Source organism: Falco peregrinus, chromosome 2 (genome assembly GCF_023634155.1).
Source record: "Falco peregrinus isolate bFalPer1 chromosome 2, bFalPer1.pri, whole genome shotgun sequence".
Classification (NCBI taxonomy): Eukaryota; Metazoa; Chordata; class Aves; order Falconiformes; family Falconidae; genus Falco; species Falco peregrinus.
In genome coordinates this window covers 101,592,626-101,611,894 of record NC_073722.1, presented here as the reverse complement: position 1 = coordinate 101,611,894, position 19,269 = coordinate 101,592,626, and the positions used below count along the sequence as shown (strand labels likewise).

Here is a 19,269-nt window from a genome sequence, read left to right as displayed (position 1 = left end):
CCTGTACAAGAGCACAGAGCTCTCCCTGGTGAGAGGAATTTTCCACCAGCCTTGCCACACTTAGACTGGTATTGAGCAGGGACATTTCAGCCTTTAAGTATCATCCTAAGAAAAACAATGAATTCCTGCACTTCACCTCCTTGCTCTTTTCCCATGTTCTCCTGCTTTTTTTCCAAAATATGCTACATATTTTGTTCCTCTGCTTTTCCCCTACCAATTCCACTGTAGCTCAGAGGAATTTATTAACAGAAGAGTAGCAAATTTTGCAGCATCTTTCAGAATAGCACTGCTGGATTCAAAACATATCTAGTCAAGAAAACAAGACCAAGCAATAAAGACTCCTGAAACACTTTTTTCTGGCCAGCTGATCTCTGCTCCCTGTACCACTCTCCATCACCCCTGGAAGTCAGCCCCAGAGATGACTGTGAAGTTAGCTGCCGTATTCAGCCTTCCAGCTACACAGGTATCAGGACTTGATGCCCAGCATTTAACTAAAGGTTAACTAAAGGAGAAGAGACAGGGAAGCACTTCCTCAGAATGAAGGCACTGGGCCTGCGCTTACTGAAGACACTCAAGAGACTCCCCCTGACTTCAAGTGAGAAAGACCTGCAGCTCCACGCTTTGATAGAGCTAAAACACACAAACTCTAGACACAGCACCAGTAATAACACCCCTCTGGCCCAAGCATTTCTTCATTCGCCTCAAGAGCGAAGACTGGAATGCTGCTCTCAAACTACTATACATCTCAAAGATCCTTTTAGCTAAAACAGCTTTGCTTTTCAAATTTCCGTGGATTGGGGTTTTTTTTCCCCTGTCTGCCAACATGGAAAGTTTTCTGAATGCCAACTATAAAAGGCATTTATAAAACCCTTATATGTTTAACTACATGACTTGTACCTTGTATATTTAATAAGGCAAGTTGGCAGAAAATCAATAGCCTCTTGATGCACACTGGACAGCTATTAGTTTCTAACAGTCCTTGAATTTTTAACACATTCTAACTGTTTAATAAACATACCAGGTCATGCCAACAAAGCAGCTTATTTGGCAAAAAGCAGTTTCTCTTGTAATAGGGGGAGAAAAAGTCATGTCTTGTGGCTGATGAGATTGTTTCACAGCCCTTGGCACAGACAGAATTTCAGTCACCTTCCCATTACCCTGCAGGCTCTCTGACCCTCCACATTACCCCCCTCACCTACTCAAGCAGGTAATTGTGCATAGGATTCCTTCCCTTCCTGAAAGAACACAAGCCAAAAACATAATCTCACCCCAAGCCACCCACACCAGAAAACCCTTCTTTTATCAAATATTCCAGGTGCGAAACAGGTTTGGTTTGCTACTGCAGAGACAAGTCATCACTGCCACAGCACCCCACCACCATGGAGTGATGCAAGACTGCACAAAACATGATGGGTAGCTCTCAGCTCACCCTTGGCTAACAAGCCTGCCTCCATCCAGGCTTATTTGCATTCTCATCAGACCTTTGATCGACCAGTATTACTGGCCAGCAATACCAAAGCATCACTGAAGAACAATCAGACTTTTGTGAAGGTGTATGCTTCAGTGGGGCAGCACATCCCCCTCCCTGATCGCTTGTATATTATATTACTAAATCAGCTTTTGCTTCTATACCCTCTTAAAATGGTTGCCGTCTTCTGTAGCAATGCTTAGCATTATCAAGTCTTTCAAGAAATTTTGAGGGAAAATGCCACATGAGTATAAAGTCCCATTTACTGCAGTGATCAACTGATCAATGTTGATACCTGGCGGGGAACATGATGGTGAGGAAAGGCTGGTGGCAGTGATCACAAAGGACAGAGCACATGGTTCTCAGGAAGAGGAGGGAAAGAAAAAAAAACAAGAGAGCTCATGAAGCAGACTTCAGTGAACCCTGAGAACCAGTGGGCAAGATCCCAGAGGACAGGAGTTGAAGGGCAAAGGGGTTCAGGAGAACTGGAAGTTCTTTGAAGCCTATGAAGGCAGAAAGGCAAACTGCAGCAATAAAAAACAAAGCTAGGAAGAGTAACAAGAAATCAGCCTGCTCTTCTGCAACCTTGTGATCCTCCAGCTGAAAAATAAGAGCAGTAGCACAAGAACACAGGATCATCATCAGAAGATAGGCAAGGCAAAAAAACCCCCAACAGACACAACAAGCAAAGAACATACAAAAGGGCCAAGAAGAACCACTTTCCCTATAACGATGTGAGGAATAAGAGGAAGACTAAGGAAAAAGCTCATCCAGTGCACAAGCAAGTAATACTCAATGTTTCTCCACGATTACAAGAAACCTATTTACACCTTTTCTTCTGCTTCCTCCTGACAGCAATGGGAAGAGCCCAGACTGGACTAGGAAGAGGACAAATTAGATTTAATCTAAAGGAAACATTTTCACTAGGACTGCTAAACTCACCCCTAAGGCATGCTGGATGAACTGGCTACAGTATTGAGGTTGCTAGCAGTAGGCTGGAAGTCTGTGAGAAGCATGTGAAAGTGACTTAAAACACACTGGAAAAGTGCAAATGCAATGCCCACTTCAGCAGAAGCCAAAGATTTCTATACTAGCCCCTCCTAACTGCCAGCTCCTCAATACATATTGGATTAAGTAAGTGTTTGTGAGCCCCAGAACACAGCGCTGGGATAGGTAACAGCCAACATGAACCTGCTGAGAACATTTCACACCAAGGCCACCACTGGTACCTGCAGACAAAGGGAAAGAAGAAGATGTTGAGCTTTTGATGCCATCTTATCCACTATTCCCATAATCTGCCAAAGAAACAGTCCGTAAGTAACACTTACGGACTTGTAAGAGAGAACAAGTCTGGGTGGAAAACTTGAAGATGAGTTACCACCGGTTCAGTAGGACGCTAGATCTATCCAAAAGGCATCTGCAAGGTCAGGTCCTGGAGTGGTCTTATTCAACAGCTCCCAGAAGCTGAATGATGGATGGCTCAGGAGCCAGCCTCACATCTGAGGGGAAACCAACCTGGCTGGAGATGCGAACTTGGGGAGGACAACATGCAATGAAGAAGATCACCACGTTGATGGTATCACATAGTCATAACTTGCATTTGACTGCAAAATGCCTTTTAGCAGAGATAAAGTAAAGACTTCAAGTCTCTCAGATTTATTTTCTACAAATCAGGTAACACTCACTTTAAAAAGAGAAGTTTTGATAGGAACAACAAAATCTCTATCTAGACCACCATCTGAGGAAAAGGAACACAGCATTTCTACAGAAGTTTTTGTAAGATAGTAGGTAATTGTCATGTTGCTCTAAGCAATCTTTTGAGCTGTACGAATGAGAAAAATAACAGGTTTATTATTAATAAATTCAGGAAAATAAAAGCTTTTCAAAAGGCATAGATTTGTTGTTAAATGCTGATAAATTTAAACAATTTTAGAGAAGAAAAAATTGGAGAACTAAGACTGAAGTGTTTGGATATCTGAATATCCCAAGAAAACTCTCACTTTAAAAATGAGAAAATACTCAGTATTTCCAGAAGAAAATTTGGACTTCTCATGTTTTAAAGTAAACTTTAAAAGATTTATTTAAACTAAATAGATTAAAATAAACTTTAAAAGATTTTTCAGAAACAGGTGAAAAAGCCCAAAATGAATTGATGAATTTTAAACAAAATAAATCAACCCATAACTTCTACGTTTTCAGTAGGAGTATATTGCAGCTGTACCCTCACTAACTTACCTAAAGTTTTTTCAAATCATCTGCTCCATCAAAAGTAACGTAGTTTTCTCCTTGCAAGATACCTTGCTTGTATTACACCTGGCAGCAACTCACCTCACGATATAGTACCATTAGTGAGGTCTTTATACTAGGCTGGTTTTGCCAGTTCCTCTGAACTGAGAGAGGACCGAACTTTAGAAGATTTTTGAAAGAACCCACTTCTGGTACTGGCACTGGTGAGGCCACACGTCAGATACTGCGTTCAGTTTTGGGCTGCTCATCCCCAGACAGACATTGAGGAGCTGGAGTGTGTCCAGAGCCAGGCAGTGGGGCTGGAGCACAAGTGTCATAAGGAGCAGCTATGGCAATGCGGGGGGGTGTTTAGCCTGGAGAAAAGAAGGCTCGGGGCGACCTTCTCACTCTCTACAGCCACTTGAGGGTGTAGAGAGGTGGGGGTCAGTCTCTTCTCCCAGATAAGAAACAACAGGACAAGAGGAAACAGCCTCAAATTGTGCCGGGGAGGTTTAGGTTGGGTATTAGGATAAATTTCTTCACTGCAAGGGTGGTTGAGCATCGGAACAAGCTGCCCAGGGAAATCACAATCCCTGGAGGTATATACAAAAGATGTGTAGATGTATGTGGTGCTTAGGGACACAGTTTAGTGGTGGACTTGGAAAAGACCTTTTAAGATCAAGTCCAGTCATTAACCCAACACTGCCAAGCTAAACAATTTATGATTCTTTCCTAACTCATACTTCTGAAATCTTAGGGATGGAAGACATCCCAGGCTGAAATACTACATCTCAACTCTACAGAATGTTCGCTTCGCTTTTAAGACCACAGTTTCTAGAAAGGCAGGCAATGCTGAGCACCTCCCAGAAGTTTGCCCTGGGCTCTTTTAAAGATATTTGATTCCTTCCCAGAAGAATCATGTTCAGCACAGTCTCAAAGATTATTTCAAAACAAACCTGAATGTACAAGTTCACCTTCAAAGCCCACAATCACTCCATCACAGTAGTGTAACAGAGTACTAAGTCACCAACCACACACAGTAACTATCAAGACATATGATTATTTCATAGTAAATAATCTGCTTATATTCACTACTGATGCCATAAATATGTAAATAATGACAACTGCAAAAGCCTTCAACAAGTCCAAGACCAGGAAAACATGCACTGCTGTAAAATAGCATAGATTTAAATCCCAGCAAGTTGCTGGTAGGGTATTTTTTCTTTCATAAACCTTTTGCATAACAGGAGTGAAAATACTGCTCACTGCATAGTGTGAGGTGGAATCCTCACATGGCAGATACTACTTTTGGGATTAAGTGCATTTACAGTGACCTTACCCCCACACTTATGTGCCCTATTTGGCAGAACAGTGTCTGATACGGAGAGCCACCCTGTTGCACAGTACCAAGAAACTGGTGCAACTCCATCCTGCACAAGCATCAAGTACAAGGCACTGCCAGCATCTTAGTAAGGTGCCAACGCTCCTGCAAGCTGGCACATACGCACCCAGCCAAGACAAGTCAACCAGGGTCTGCTCCCATCCCACCTGATGGGCCACACTAACATTTTCTCCTAGAAATGCCTCAAATTATTATAGTGCTGGGAGAGCAGCACATAAAGGCACCATGACTTTTTCTTTTTTACCATTGCCAGGGCATGAGCTAGGTATATCCTATGATGTCCTGTCCCCCACCCCATTTATATGGTTATTTCACAAGCTTCTGGAGGACAGACAGGCACAGAGGTCAACAAAGCAGTGAAGAATCAAATCTGAATGAAACAATGAAACTTGGGTCACAATATATCAATTCCGTAAACAAAAAAATAACCAAATTGAAACACTGGGAGTAGAGAGTTTTAACTTGGCAGGACAAGGGCTTCAGATGCAAGGTGACTGAGCTTTCAGGCTCAGGTTCCAAATCTCACAAACCTGTAGTGTCAGTTCCTTTGGTATCATAACACTTCACATTTCCCTGAAGAATTTAGCCTCTGGAGTCAAATTACTTAATGAGAAGCTTTTGTTTAATTTTTCAATGATCTTAAGTAACTCTATGAGAAATTATTAGTTTTGAGTCTCTTCATTTTGCAGGGCTTACTGTGATCACTGGCTTTTGTCTATACACTTATTTAGATTGTCTGAACAGAACTTCAGTTGCCTACTGTACAATCTAAAACTGAAAAACCTTCAAGTACAGGTATAAACATCATAAAGTTACAGAAGAAATATGAACCAATTTCTTTACAGGATATTTCACTCTGTCTGGTTTGCCTCCTCCACAGATGCAAAAATAATAAACCCTATTAATTTAAATCTTACTTAGCTGTTCCATCTCTCCACAATAATTGATTGTGCTTTAGACACTCAGCCAGAAAACATAATCAAATCAGGTTTGCCTGGTGACTGCGCCACAGTACAGTGTCAGAAAGCCTCAGTCCTCACATTTGCTCTAATTGATTAAAAGATTTGGTCACTTGCACATTTCCATTTAGACAATTAAGCTAAAGAGACACAAGAAACACAGCAAGACCAGCTGAGAGCAATAATGGATAGTGACAGACTATTTTTGTAGGGAGAATTATGACTTTGGTATGTTGCAGTAATTAAGGTATGGGGTTTCTCCCTCCTCCACCACGCTCTTGATGCAACAGCCTCAGGAGTTCAACACAGCATAAGTGCTGTCTTGCAGGGGGAACATTATACAAACGAACAATCTGCTTTTCCAGCCTTCCAAAGCAGCTGCCATATTATAATTCTGCATAAAACTCTCAGTCAGCACTCTGAGGGGGAGAGGCAGCGAAACACAAGCCAGGAAGGGGGCACTACAGGCTTGATCTCTACCAGGGATGCACTGCTTCCAGGCACAAGATGGAAGATTTCCAGTGCAGAGTCAAGCTGCATCTTTTACAAAAAAACCCATAACTTTCTGAGTGTGTTTGGATGCTTCCTCCACCCATGATTCCTGGTTCAGGGCCATAATCTGCCAGTCACAACCAGCCAGCTACCATAACATCCAATTCCCAGGGAAAGCAGCTGAACCACAGCATTTCTTCCCAAAGTGAGGAAGAGAAAAACAGGCTCCTTGGCCTTTTCCTCAGCAATTCTGGGAGAGCTGCAGGGATTATACAGGTGGGAACATTGGCAGACAGTCTTGAAGAGATCAAGGAAAAAAAACCCAAACCAATCACAACAGTCTTATCTGCAACTTTAGTGTGCACACTACACGATGAGACCAGCAAGGCATACAACTTGTATTAAAAACATTTTGCCAACAGTAGATCAAAACTATTGCTTCATATGTCTGCAACAGCACAGATGGTAACTGCTAATAAGAAGGTAACATATTTATCCTACCCAGCTACTGGTGACTGCAAGTCTACATTTAGTCTCACATGATTAATAATCTGCAAGGTGTGGTGGGTTTAAAATAAAAAGTGTATAGATAGCCCTGGCTGCAGGGTGTGTGAACTGTGCTGACATGCAATCAGTAGCAAGGAGAGTGGGTATGGAAGTCCCTTCTACCTACACCAAATTAACCTGATCAGTACAGCTCACAGCCACATGAAGGCTGCAGCAGCCCAAGCACAGGATCTGAAAAGCATCCAAAGTGAAGAAAGCTTCTTCCAGCAGCAGTTCTGGTTTATGTCAGGCTTAAGGTGTAAATAAAGCAAACCTTGGGATGAGTCTCAAACTGAGCCTTAAGTCTTCCAGCTTGGTAGAGGTCTGAGAAAAGACAACACGCAGCAGTCCACACGTAAGAGTTAAACAACTGCAATGCACTTCACCAGAAGGTAAATAAGTGAGAACATTGTTCAGCACAGTCCCCCTGGAAAGCTGTTTCCTTGAATTCAGGTTGCTACCATTAGTGAAATAAGCACTGTTATCATTAAGGCTACTGTTTTCAGGATCCCTTTTAAAAGTGACAGTTACATGATGATGAGTTAGAGGCACCTGGAATGTATCACACATGGTGATTTATCCCAATTACTGAACTTTTCAATTTGCACTTGTTTGACTTCCCTGAATCAGTCCCATACTCCAGGCACAGGCTGCTGCTGCTACAAAATACTGAGTTGGGTCACTTTGAAGGGGAACAGCATCAGTGGTCTGCAGTACAATATTAGGAACAAAATGCCTCATTCTGATGATGTTATTGCTTTCTATTTGTTGTTTATGATACAACTTTTGTGTAGGGACAGAGAGATAACATGCACAGTAATCGTCTTCCTACCGGTACAGTCACCACTGCAGAATTAAATGCACCACTGCTAGGTGATACACGGAAAAAAATATGAGCAGTACATTTTTCTTCCCAGTCATTAGATTGCTCTGAAGAAAAGCAGCAAAACTTGCACATTAAACATGCCACTTGCTGTGTCCTTTCAAGCCAGGATATGATGAAAGACCATCAAGAGCACCAATTAACATTTTGGAATAGACTCCCAAATGCAAACTTAACAGGATGACCAGCATCTAATGCTTATACTTAACACTAACATGGGAGAGATCTTCAAAGCACCTTCAAAATTATAGCAGTTATTCTGCACTGATGCTGTCATTTAAATATTCTCATGAAATAATTGCATTATTAAAACTTGAAGCTATGAAAGACAGGAAGTGTACTCAGAAGAATTTGGCTGGTTTTCCATGGAAATATTGCAGTGTTGGACACCCAGGCTAAGGGATGGAATGGGTGTTATTGGCAGCCAGCCCCCCAGGGTAGGCATAAATACCAAAAGCAGCACAGCCCCCACGGTATGAATTAGCTAGCAAGGTAGAAGACAAAAGAACTCAAAGAATAGCCTCCACATCCTCCCACTCAGTATGCTTTCATGTCACTGCTTTTATTTCTGCTGAGCCTCTCTGTTTCACCGATCCCATCCTGCACTCCTCCAGCCGAGCAAAACCCTCCCTCAAAACTCCAGGCATTTTGGTGAGGAAGCAGGGCTAGAGCAGCTCACAGTTCAGATCCCGGCAAAGTTCATTTCCTTTAGAGAATTAACAGCAAAGCAATTCTGCTCAGAAAAGGGGTCACTTTACTGACTAAAATATAAGAGTCATTTATTAGCTAGTGTTTTAGGAAAGCAACAGCTACTAAGTCAACACTTTTCACTCCCTGAAAATGCAGTTGAATTGGTGGGGTGAAGGTATCTGGAAAAAGAAAAATGGTCCAATTTCAAAACAAAAGATACTAGATAATGACATTGCTTAGCACCTTGGTGCCTTTGCACAACATGAGCCAGCTTGTGTTCCCCAGAGCACCAGGAGCCACAGGGAGTTCCAGACAGTGATCTCCAGAGGCAATCAATCAAACTTCTACCAGGTGCTCAGTGCAGGTAGCAGTGGAAATTGCAGGGCAGTAAACAGAGGAGTTGTCTCCTGCCTCCCTGCTGGTCCCCAGCTAGCCTGCACCTGCTGGGGCCTGAGACCTGGCTGCACAGGACACTGCTCTAGGGGAAGTGGTACTTGGGAGCCCTCAGATCCTTTTCAGCCTCCAAGATGTGGAGCTCACCGACCCAGCTCACCTCCAGCAATCCCTGACCCACATGCTCTGCAGCTCTCAGAAGGAAAAGAGTACAGAGAGAGTAACACTGCTCCCTTCCAAATCCTTCCTCCCCCAGTTTCCAAGTGAAAAGGGCACACAACTAACCCTGCCCTAGGTTTGAGGAACAGGAAGGGGACAGAGAGGCACAGATCCCCCATCTCAAAGTAAAACTGCATTAGTATTTTACCTCCAGCAAAAGACACATTTGTTTGCACAAGCCAGGCTCGGCGTGGCCTCCATGCAGCGGTGGCTCTCAATTCCATAAAATGTGTGTTTGTAGCAGCCTCCTCGGCCTCGAAGCATCGACTAACAGCAGAGAAAGACACATACAAATACCAAGAAAGTTAAAAACACACTATCTGTAGCCAAACTGAGTGCAAAGGTTTGAAATCTGCTCCCTAGGCATATTTGCAGTTTTCAGTCACTAGCAGCTTCAGTGTTCAAAGTCGCCTGTGACAAACATTGCAAGCGAGGTCACAGCTGTGAAGCAGGTCTGAATAATGACAGAGGCAGACTGTTTTAAGAAGTTTCATAGCACACAGATCAGTATGTAGCATGACTGTTTATATACACCCTTACAGAAAAAAGGCATTTATGATGTCGAATTTATAACTGTTTTAGAGGAAAGAAACTTTAACATAATCAATAACTTCTCACTTGCAACACCACAGCATGACAATGTGCTTTACTGAAGTTTTAACTGAATCAGCCAACAAAAGCAAGCAGGTGAAGCCACTTAAGCTGCAAGAAATATTATTGTAAAAGCTCACTAAAGAGTAACAAGGATCAATTTCAAGGCTGCCCTACTGAACACTCAATTCTTTTCATTTGTCTAGTAGAGTATTTCTTCTAGTACTAAATTAAATAAATACCCTGACCTTATAAACTCTCATTCATACCAGTCAGCGGCTCCAGCAGGACGCTGCACTTCTCCTCACAGTAGAACCACAGTAGCCTTCCCGCTGGGTTTTAACTCCTATTTAGCATGCAAGTTGCTTGGAGCTAAGACTGTCTTTCATTATCTCAGTTAAATAATAATAAATGAGACAGGATCTCTACTACTCTCAAGAGAAAATCTAAAATATGACACAGTAACTTTTAATATACCATCCCCTACCTGAAGAGTCCTAGTGACCCAAAAGAAATTCTCCACTGAGCAGCAGAGAAAGAATACACAGGTAACCCCTAACATAGGCACAGCCTTTTCATACAGTTGAAAGATTAAACAAAATGGAAAAGCTGTTTATTCTACCCACATCCACAAATTCTAGGACCGCAAGTTATATTTTGAATTTCATAAAACAGACAAATCGACAACTCTTAATTTGCAGGTTTTACACTCTTTTCCAGAATATGACAGAACACAATCATTTTAATCTGAGATATCGTTATGAAACTCTACTTAACACTAATCCTTCCAGCCCTGCTCCTGCTTTCTGCTGATACAAATCTCAAACAAGCCTCCTAAAGATATTCACATACTGGTGTGAATCTGAGTCAAAGCCACTGCCTGTAACCAATTTCAGCTCAATTTATTAGAATACTTTACATTCAATTCCTGCTTAAGCTAAAAATAGTATGGTCCTATCTAAGCACACAGAGCTGCTATTTATTTTGTGAAATGGCTTTACAGTGCTGCATTAAATTCCAGTTCTTTAATAAAAACAGGTTCTCTGGTTTTCTCTCAGTCACAGCACTGATGAAGTTTGACAACTTTTTCTTTAAACATTTCATGGCCTTCTCTGACATTAAAAGTGATAGGAGAGAAATATTTTAAGAGTAAACAGCAGAAGCATCAGTGGGATCAGTATGTCTTACAAATATTCATGACAATACAGGGCACTTTAAACCATTCACAAGAACAAGTCCTTTGATGAAACAGTTCATTGATACCAGGCATTTCAATATGAAAACCTCACTGCAACCACCCACTTCGGTGGATTGCCATTCAAAGAGCTCTTTTCAAAAATAAACAAAGTTAATCATGCAGCAAAAGAGAGCTAAGAGACCAAGGAACTGATCACTGACACAGCACAAGAATTAGAAATGTGCTGGCATTTTAATGAGATGATGCTTCCCATAATTTATCATCCCACGAATGCTGAAGGCTTTAGTATGCTGTATCAATGTTACTCCCTAAATATGTAACATTATTGACCAGCTTTCAACTTCTGAGCTTCTCAGGGACCTGAAAAGGACAGCTAAAACATACCAAAGTGGCTGAAGTTTGTTCTACAGGGCTGTGGTGCCTCTGCCAGGAACCTTTTTAAGTCTGCATACTTGAAAAAATACAAACGCAGAGCTTAGAGGACGAGTTCTCTCATACATATGTAAACATACACACAGACATATTATGTACAACTACATACATACACACCCCCACATAGTAATTTCTAAAAAGTCCCAGGATTAAGAAGCAACAGCTACCTCTCAATCTGAAGCTTATTTGACAAATGCTGAAAACCAGTGGAAGAGCACTGACTGTCGCAAGCCAGATATATCAGTCACAGAACAAGAAGTTCAAATGCCCTTGTGTGCCCATTCGAGTGTAATAATGGACTGTGTTGTCTTTGTTTCAGAAGACCTCACACTGGTGACGTAACCTTCCCACTTTTCACTGCAGTGCTCTGCTCCTGCCATGTATTTCGGTAGGCAGGAAATATTTCAGCAGACAGCAGAACAACAGGAAAAATAACAGAAAATTGTGTTCCCAGCTCTTTGCCACAGCCACATTCTCACTCTCTGCAGAAGGATTTTAATAGCTTGAAAAGCAGAACTACAGCTTGGAAGACAAAATTTGTTCTTGTGTAGGTAAATGTTATTTCATCTGGAAATAGTAATACCCAAATCTCTACTACTTTTTTTTAATTTATAAAGTGAAAAAAGAAAAGAGAGCATACCTTTGTCCATCGGCAGAGCTTCACCCCAGAATGGCTTCCAACTAGTTTGTAACCTAAAAACAAACAAGATAATAATTGAACAATTGATTTTGACCTGCAATAATTGATACACAAAACATACCAATTGATACACAACATTAAGCATCACAGTTTCAGTGCTGCTCTTCCACATTAGCCTAAAGGTGACACTACCAACAAGATGTCAGCACCCACCCGCAGCACACCATTTGATTCTAGGAGCCTGCATATCACAGCAAAGGCCATGGCCACCCAATGCACTTTGGCCAACTTGGAAGTTTCTCTTGATGAGAGTAAGATTTACTTACATTACTCATTCTTGTTGGAATCAGCTGGGGGTGGCCAGAAGATTTCTCCATATAACAGGATAGCAGACTAACAGGACTAGCTCAGCAATGTGGGACCACCTTACTGACCCCAAGGAACAGCACATGGGAGGGAGCAGGACAGGAAACTAGAAGCATCTCCCTGGCCCCAAGCCATCACCCTAGAACAGACTCTTCTCCAGAATGAAGGGGACTATTTCCATCACTCCTTGGCAGGTCTGACCAAGCCTGGAGGACAACATCTGATTCACAGTGCAGCTGCCAGGGCAGAGGAAGAGAACCAAATTGCAGGGCTCAGCCTGAACCCAAACTTCACAGGTTCACCAATTCTACCTCCACTGGCCATGGTGGAGCCACTGTAAGGCAGCCACTCCTCCATACCCTGAGAAAAGCCGATTTCACAGCACTTCCCCATTCCCCAGCCGAGATGAACACAATTTAATTTAAATTTATTGGTCCAGGAGGATTAATTCCACAACGTTCGTTAAGCATCAAGTACTATTATTACCCAAACTGCTTGAGTTGGGTTATTTTCCTCTTTGAAAAAAGTGCTTAGAGACCAATATGTCTGAAGGATTAAAAGTCACTTCAAAATCAGCATAAAAATAAGAGGGATTTGAGAAGCCTCACTGTGTCATTCACACAGTAGTGTTTATACATCAGTGTCCTGGTTGTCCCCAAACCCAGCACATCTCAACTAGCTGCTTTAGGCTGATGTTTGTTAACACTTTCAAGGGGGGAAAAAAATACATCCAGTTTTAGGTATCAAGTCTCCTTCCTGCCAGCCAGCATGAACTTAACAAGCAAAAGAAGCCTTCTGCTCAGCAGAAGAACTGGCCTTCACTTCCTGCAATTTAAAGCAGCACAATTACCCTGCCCTGCTCATTTGTCACCATGTGTTTCCTGCACAGCAAGATCCCTTGGGAGCGTGATTGTGCCCCAAAGTCTTCCACACATCCTGGGACATTGAGCCAGTCAGGAACTACAGTGACAGCAGATTCCACAACAGCTGCACTAGCTAAAAACTAAACTGTGTTGACACACACGTGGCTAACAAGGTATCATAAAGCATTTAGAGCATGCTGCTCTAGCTACTCTGCAACTTAAACCCAGCAGACATCAGCCCACGCTCCTCTTTCTTCTTAACCTGGTATTTGCTCCCATCTCCTGCTGGTTCTAACCTTGCTGGGAGGTTAGCACATGTGCAATCTTGGCCTGAACAGCTCCCTGAGGTGACCCTCCAGGAGCCTGCATAAACACATGGGCCAGCACAGGGGAGATGGCTGGCAGGGCCAGGCAGTGGGGACCCCCTGTTAGATGGCAGGAGCCAACTGCAAGATTAAGTAAGGCTTTGAGGACTTCGTCAGGCTGCTCCCATGTCCTGAGCTCCCTCTCCCATTTTCAGCTCTGTGGGAATGGACAATATTTCAACATTTTCCCCACTAAATGCATAACCCCTGATACAGCAAGGAAGAAAGAACTCTGTAAACGAAAAAGCCTTGGTATTTCACATAGCAATCATCCAATTCTTTCCTGGAGAAAGGCATCAGTGTAACCCTGATCAGCCCTCCTAACATGGAACCAATAGTCTCCAAAGCCACATGCAATATTGGGGACATCTTTATTTAGGACTGGGTAAGACCCAGAAGACTTTGTGGCAACTTCTGACTGACACTTGTCAGAAGCACAGCCAAGTGCACACAACTGCATTTGTCTGCATCACATCATCTCTCCCACGCTGGGTCTGTCCTGCCTATTTCTCAAGCATTTCTTTGCCAACAGGCTTGTCCAGCAATGTGTAATCTCAGCTGAGACCTCCCCATGCTGCTAAAATTCATGTCCTTACAGGACTTCTTGACAAGCATTGAAAAGGGTGCTGTGTTCCTCCTCCCTTTAATACAGCTGTCCAAGCCAGGCTCAGCTGGTGTCAACCAGCACAGCCCCAGCCTTTTTTTCCATTTTTCAGAAGCCAGCAACAGCATTCACGTAAGATTATTCTCTCACAGATCACTTGTCAGTGGAAGTAATATGGCTGCTTTAAAATGAGTTTTAGATTAAAATTAAATTGGAAATAGGACACGCTTGCCCAGATCAGCTGCAGAGTTGTTTAAGGGAAAGAAAGGAAGCAGCTAAACTGAGCAAGGTGCCAAGCTCCGGAGCCCAAAGCTGCAGCATTTTCTCTTAAGTTACTTAAATCAACTTCCACCATGTGGAGCACCCACAGCTTCCTTTAAAGGCCAAAAAAAATTGTACACATTCAACATCAAAACAGTCTTACAAACTTCAGCCAGCTTTAGTGATGAGCAGGGGTTTACTCATCTTGTTCACTGCTGCCAGGAGTCACAGCTATGGTTACAGGAAGAAACAGCATATACTTGCAGAACTTCTTAAAACCACTGTATGAAGCTGTTGAACTTGGGTCTTCACCTCATTGGTAACTCTTGTAAAAAGCATGGTTACCCTGCTAAGCCAACGCAGTGAACACTAGCAATGCCATGCTTTTTCAGATTTGGAAATTAAATAAAATTGGTCAGGGACAGTGACCAAGGCTGAACACTTTTTACACATCTACCGCAGCTAAGCGGAGTCCTCCCACCTCTGCAAAGCCTGTTTCTTCAAGTATTGGTTTACTGCTAGTAACACAGGCAGCAAACCAGTCTGGGCTAGAAGAAAGTACAAAGGGTTAAAGAACCAAGCAGTGCTAAGTTTTCAACCAAACGTCAGAAAACATGTTCAAGAGCAGTCTGAGGGTCCACATTGTAGCTTCTGCTGAACAACCCTTTGGAAAGCTCAGGATAGCTCATCTCTTCCATCAGCTTTGCCACAACTTCACTGTGGCTCTGCCAAGGCAAACGGTGGTTGAATCATATCTTACTCGTGGACCAGAAGTCTGTACCTATGCATGCCAGGGCTCACTGTGAACACATTCACCTTTTTGCTCTTAGGGCATATTACTTGTGAGCAATAACTAAGTAAATATCTGGATACGCCACTTTCCAAACAATGCAGTGTGTTGCCCTGATGGGACATTGCTCACAGTCCCTATGTACCTTCAGATATTAAGGCTGAAAAAACCCAATCCATTTATTATTTCTACAGCCTAATATTCAAAGAATTCCTTAAATTTTAAGTAGGCTCATAATAATCAGCTCAACTCCTTATTAGAGGCACAAGAATGTCGAATCTGAAGTCTGTGAATTAGTTGATCCTGAGCTAGATGATGAATTTTGAACGACCTAGAAGCCTGCCAAACTTCACTGAAATTAAGTGTCATTTTTACTATAACAAGACATGAATTAAGCTTTTAAACAAGCTTTTGTGTGAAATTAGTATTATCAGGCAATAACACTAAGCTGATAAACATTCGGCAATTGCTCACCCTGACAATCCAACTGGAATTTAATAGACCACAGGCACTTTTAACCAAAGAGATGGCCAGTGTCACAGATTGTGACTGCTTCATTGTCTGGGACAAAACTGTTCTGTAACCGTTTCAAACTACATTGCAGCATTTCGACTATCATGTACATAATAGTTTTAGAAGTCCTTTACCTGAAATTCAAAGAATTCATCAAGGGACCCTACTGAGCTCTCAGCCAGAGACAGAACACTGCTATTTATCCATGTCACATTCCACGATATCAAGGTATTCCAATCATGTTTTGCTAGTTCACCAACGCCATACACTTAGCAAGTCTTTCTAAGCTCCCAAATATTAATGAATTACATCCATGTGAGCAATTATGCCATTTTAATTTTGAAAACAGAACATGTAAGATAAACCAAATTACTACAACTTCAACTGTCCATAGCAGAAGCAGTGCCATGATACCCGCACAGTCTAAAAAAAAAAAAAAAAATGCACCTGTAAGAAAGCCACACTGAACAACTTTCAAAGATTGCTAACTATCCCAACAAGGCAAAACATCTGGAAGAAAACCCAAAGGCACCTTCCAGTTCAGATGCCTATACCACCCAAACCTTGTTGCGACAGAAGACTTTGAAAGCACAAAGCAGATTTAATTATGAAAAGATGAAGTAGATAGTGGTTGAAAAAGAAAAAAAAATCCCCGAAAACGTACAAGACTTAGCCATCCTTCTCTAAGAGTGCAGTCACCATAAGCTTGGTAAAAGCCAATCTGACGTCACCTTGTGCTTCACAACCTCCAACGACTTTCAGAATGCTTTTCTTCCAAGAGTGACATACAGCTGACAAATAAGTGTGGTTCTACCAAGCAATCTCCTTAAAAAGCCCTCTGGGCTTAAGCAATGATTATGTGTTAAAGCTGAAACTCAGTGCAGAAAGGGAACTTCACACTAGGAGAATGTTTACAGGGAAGAAGTTTCCAATTTTCTGCTGTTTTGCAAGAGTACAGTTTAAAAGGGTCAGAGCTGAAGGTCAGTGACAGAGCAGTAATCCACCACCACCACTTCAAGGATCATTTTGAAAGTTGTAATACTACTGATGCACTTGAGCCACTGCGAAGACAATGTTCTGACTAAAGCTTAAAAATTAGTAAGGAAAACAAACTAGAAATGCCATTGTAAAAGGAACCTGTTCAAATTATATCAATATTTTATGCAAATGTAGAAAGAAGTAGAATTACTCAGATTGCCCAAGCGCGATAGAAGAAACCTCCAGTTTCATTCCTAGCACTGCTCAATCTTCAATAAAACCTTGCAAAGCACATCAAGACCTACTTTAGGGTTTTTCTTCTTTTTCAAAAAAAAGTGCTCTTAAAGCACAAAATACTTGTGATTTGTGGAAGGACTTGTGTCCTCACTCCTGCTTTGGGCTCATGGAAGCAAGAAAGGATTGCGGGACTGTACCTTGTATGCAAAAATGCTATTGTTCCAGAACGGATGAGAAGTGTGGTCTTTCAGTGGGGCTGCTGAAATGCTGCACCAGATCCTTTTCATTGTACACAAAACAAAAACCATCTTGAACATTTTTAACACATAGTAAAAGCCTACTAAGGTTAGTGAAAGAAATATAGCTGCTTCAGCAGGCAAACCAAACCTAATCTAGTATCAAGAAAATGAGACTGGCAGAGTTCAAGGGTGGGAATGCCAGTAGCTATAATAAAATCCAGCCTCAACAGCTGATCATAAAAGATCTAAAAATTCTTAAAGTCTGGCTTTTCACTTACACCCAGATGTCCATTTTAACCCAAGAGCACCTTTTCCTTTGCAGTACAGAACTGCCTTGGCAGTAGGAATATAAAACCTCCAATATTCAAATACATAACTTGTTGTCAGATTATGCCTTTGACAAATACAGCCAGAGACACCCTGATATTTTTACCTCTATCAACAGATACTGAAGAAAACCAAGAAAAGCCTTTTGTATCTGGCACCTTTGTCAAAAGGCAATGTGGTAAGCCAGACCATTTGCTGAGCTGTTGCAAAATGTTTGCCATGAACGGGTCATGTTAGTGACCTCCACTAGTAGCAACCACAGCAAAGCATGTCTTATAGAAGGAAGGCCATGGTCATCAACACCACAGTAGGCCATCCCATCTTAATCCATCCCCCAAATCAACTGCAAGTTCTTGAGACCTCCTCTCACCTCAAGTACCCAGAGTAATAGAACTACAAGTTGCTACAGACAAAGTCTTCTTTGTGTTTTATTGAGCTGCTCTTTCTCAGTCATTCCAGGCACATCTCTTTCTCCACATTTCCATTTGCATAAGCTATCCCCTTGTTTGGTGAAACTCATGTTATGAAAAAAGGACAACAAATTTTATCCTTGCCTGACTGTATCTTAAATTTTGTTCCAGCTTAATAGACTTAATTTCAAAGACCAATAAACTCCAAAGCCCTTCCAAAATCTTAAAAAAAAAAATAAAATCAATGCACTTCAAATATAAATGCATTTATGCTTATTTTCCCCTATTATACATGTAGTAATTCTACCAACTCCAGCAACTACACAAGGGAAGAATCAGGCCCGCAAAACCAAGCTTGTGCCATCTACTCTGTTCCTGATAAGCTCCTACATCTGTGCCAGCAAATTAGTATTGCAGTCAGCTCACCACCAGCTCTTGGCAGCGTCCACACTGTGGGACTTCAGCATCTTCTGCTTCCTGGATTCTTCCCCTTTAACCATGTATTTGCTGTTTATTTACACAGACATTTTCTAAGAACTGCAAGAAAGTTTAGGATGCTTAACTTCATCTGGTTTCAGTCATTGTATTTATTCTGCTTGCTTAAGAACAGTTTTCTCCTTTTCAAACTAATTTTCAGTCTTCTCATGGGCAGTATCTGAATACTGTGGCACATTCAGGGACTGCACCAGCGTTACCAATCCCTGGCCCAGCTGCGAGCTGCTAGTGCCACCTGGAGTTTCCTAGCTGTATATAAAGCACACCAAATCCCAAAGATGCACGCAAACATTTTAGCACATGGCCTGCAAAATTATACATCCAGCAGCACCAATATCTGTGCAACATCTTTGTACAGTGGATCTCATTTCTAAAGTCTGGACACTCAGAAAGCTCAACACAGTGAGCCAAGCTGAGACTGTCAAGAGCTCAGAGCTGCAGGCACTGGAAACCCCAGTCAAAGAACGGACAGCAAAAACCACCAAGTACTTTCAAAAATTTGATTTCAAACAAGGCTGGTAAGCACTTGAAAAGCCCAGTCTTCAATATTTTTCTGATGTCAGCCTCCCGATTGCCCATACATACTGAAAAACACTGATCAAAGTGTGTCTTTATCAACCATGAAGTCAAAGCATGAAAATGAGTGGTTACTGAAGCAGCCTGTACTACTTCAGATACAAGC

General features: G+C 42.0%; 1 protein-coding gene across 8 annotated transcripts in view; it reads right to left on the bottom strand.

The window, feature by feature from the left end:
- TYW1B (tRNA-yW synthesizing protein 1 homolog B) overlaps positions 1–19,269 on the bottom strand; it is a 104,829-nt gene that overhangs the window by 61,088 nt on the left and 24,472 nt on the right. For 6 of the 8 annotated variants that reach the window (XM_055794424.1, XM_055794426.1, XM_027781242.2 and 3 more), the window contains 2 exons: positions 12,140–12,192; positions 9,427–9,545 (listed from right to left, as the gene is read on the bottom strand). In XM_055794424.1, the coding sequence (XP_055650399.1) occupies positions 9,427–9,545; positions 12,140–12,192 (172 nt within the window). The remainder of the gene's footprint in view (positions 1–9,426; positions 9,546–12,139; positions 12,193–19,269) is intronic. The other 2 variants (XM_055794430.1, XM_055794429.1) reach the window with 1 other exon arrangement.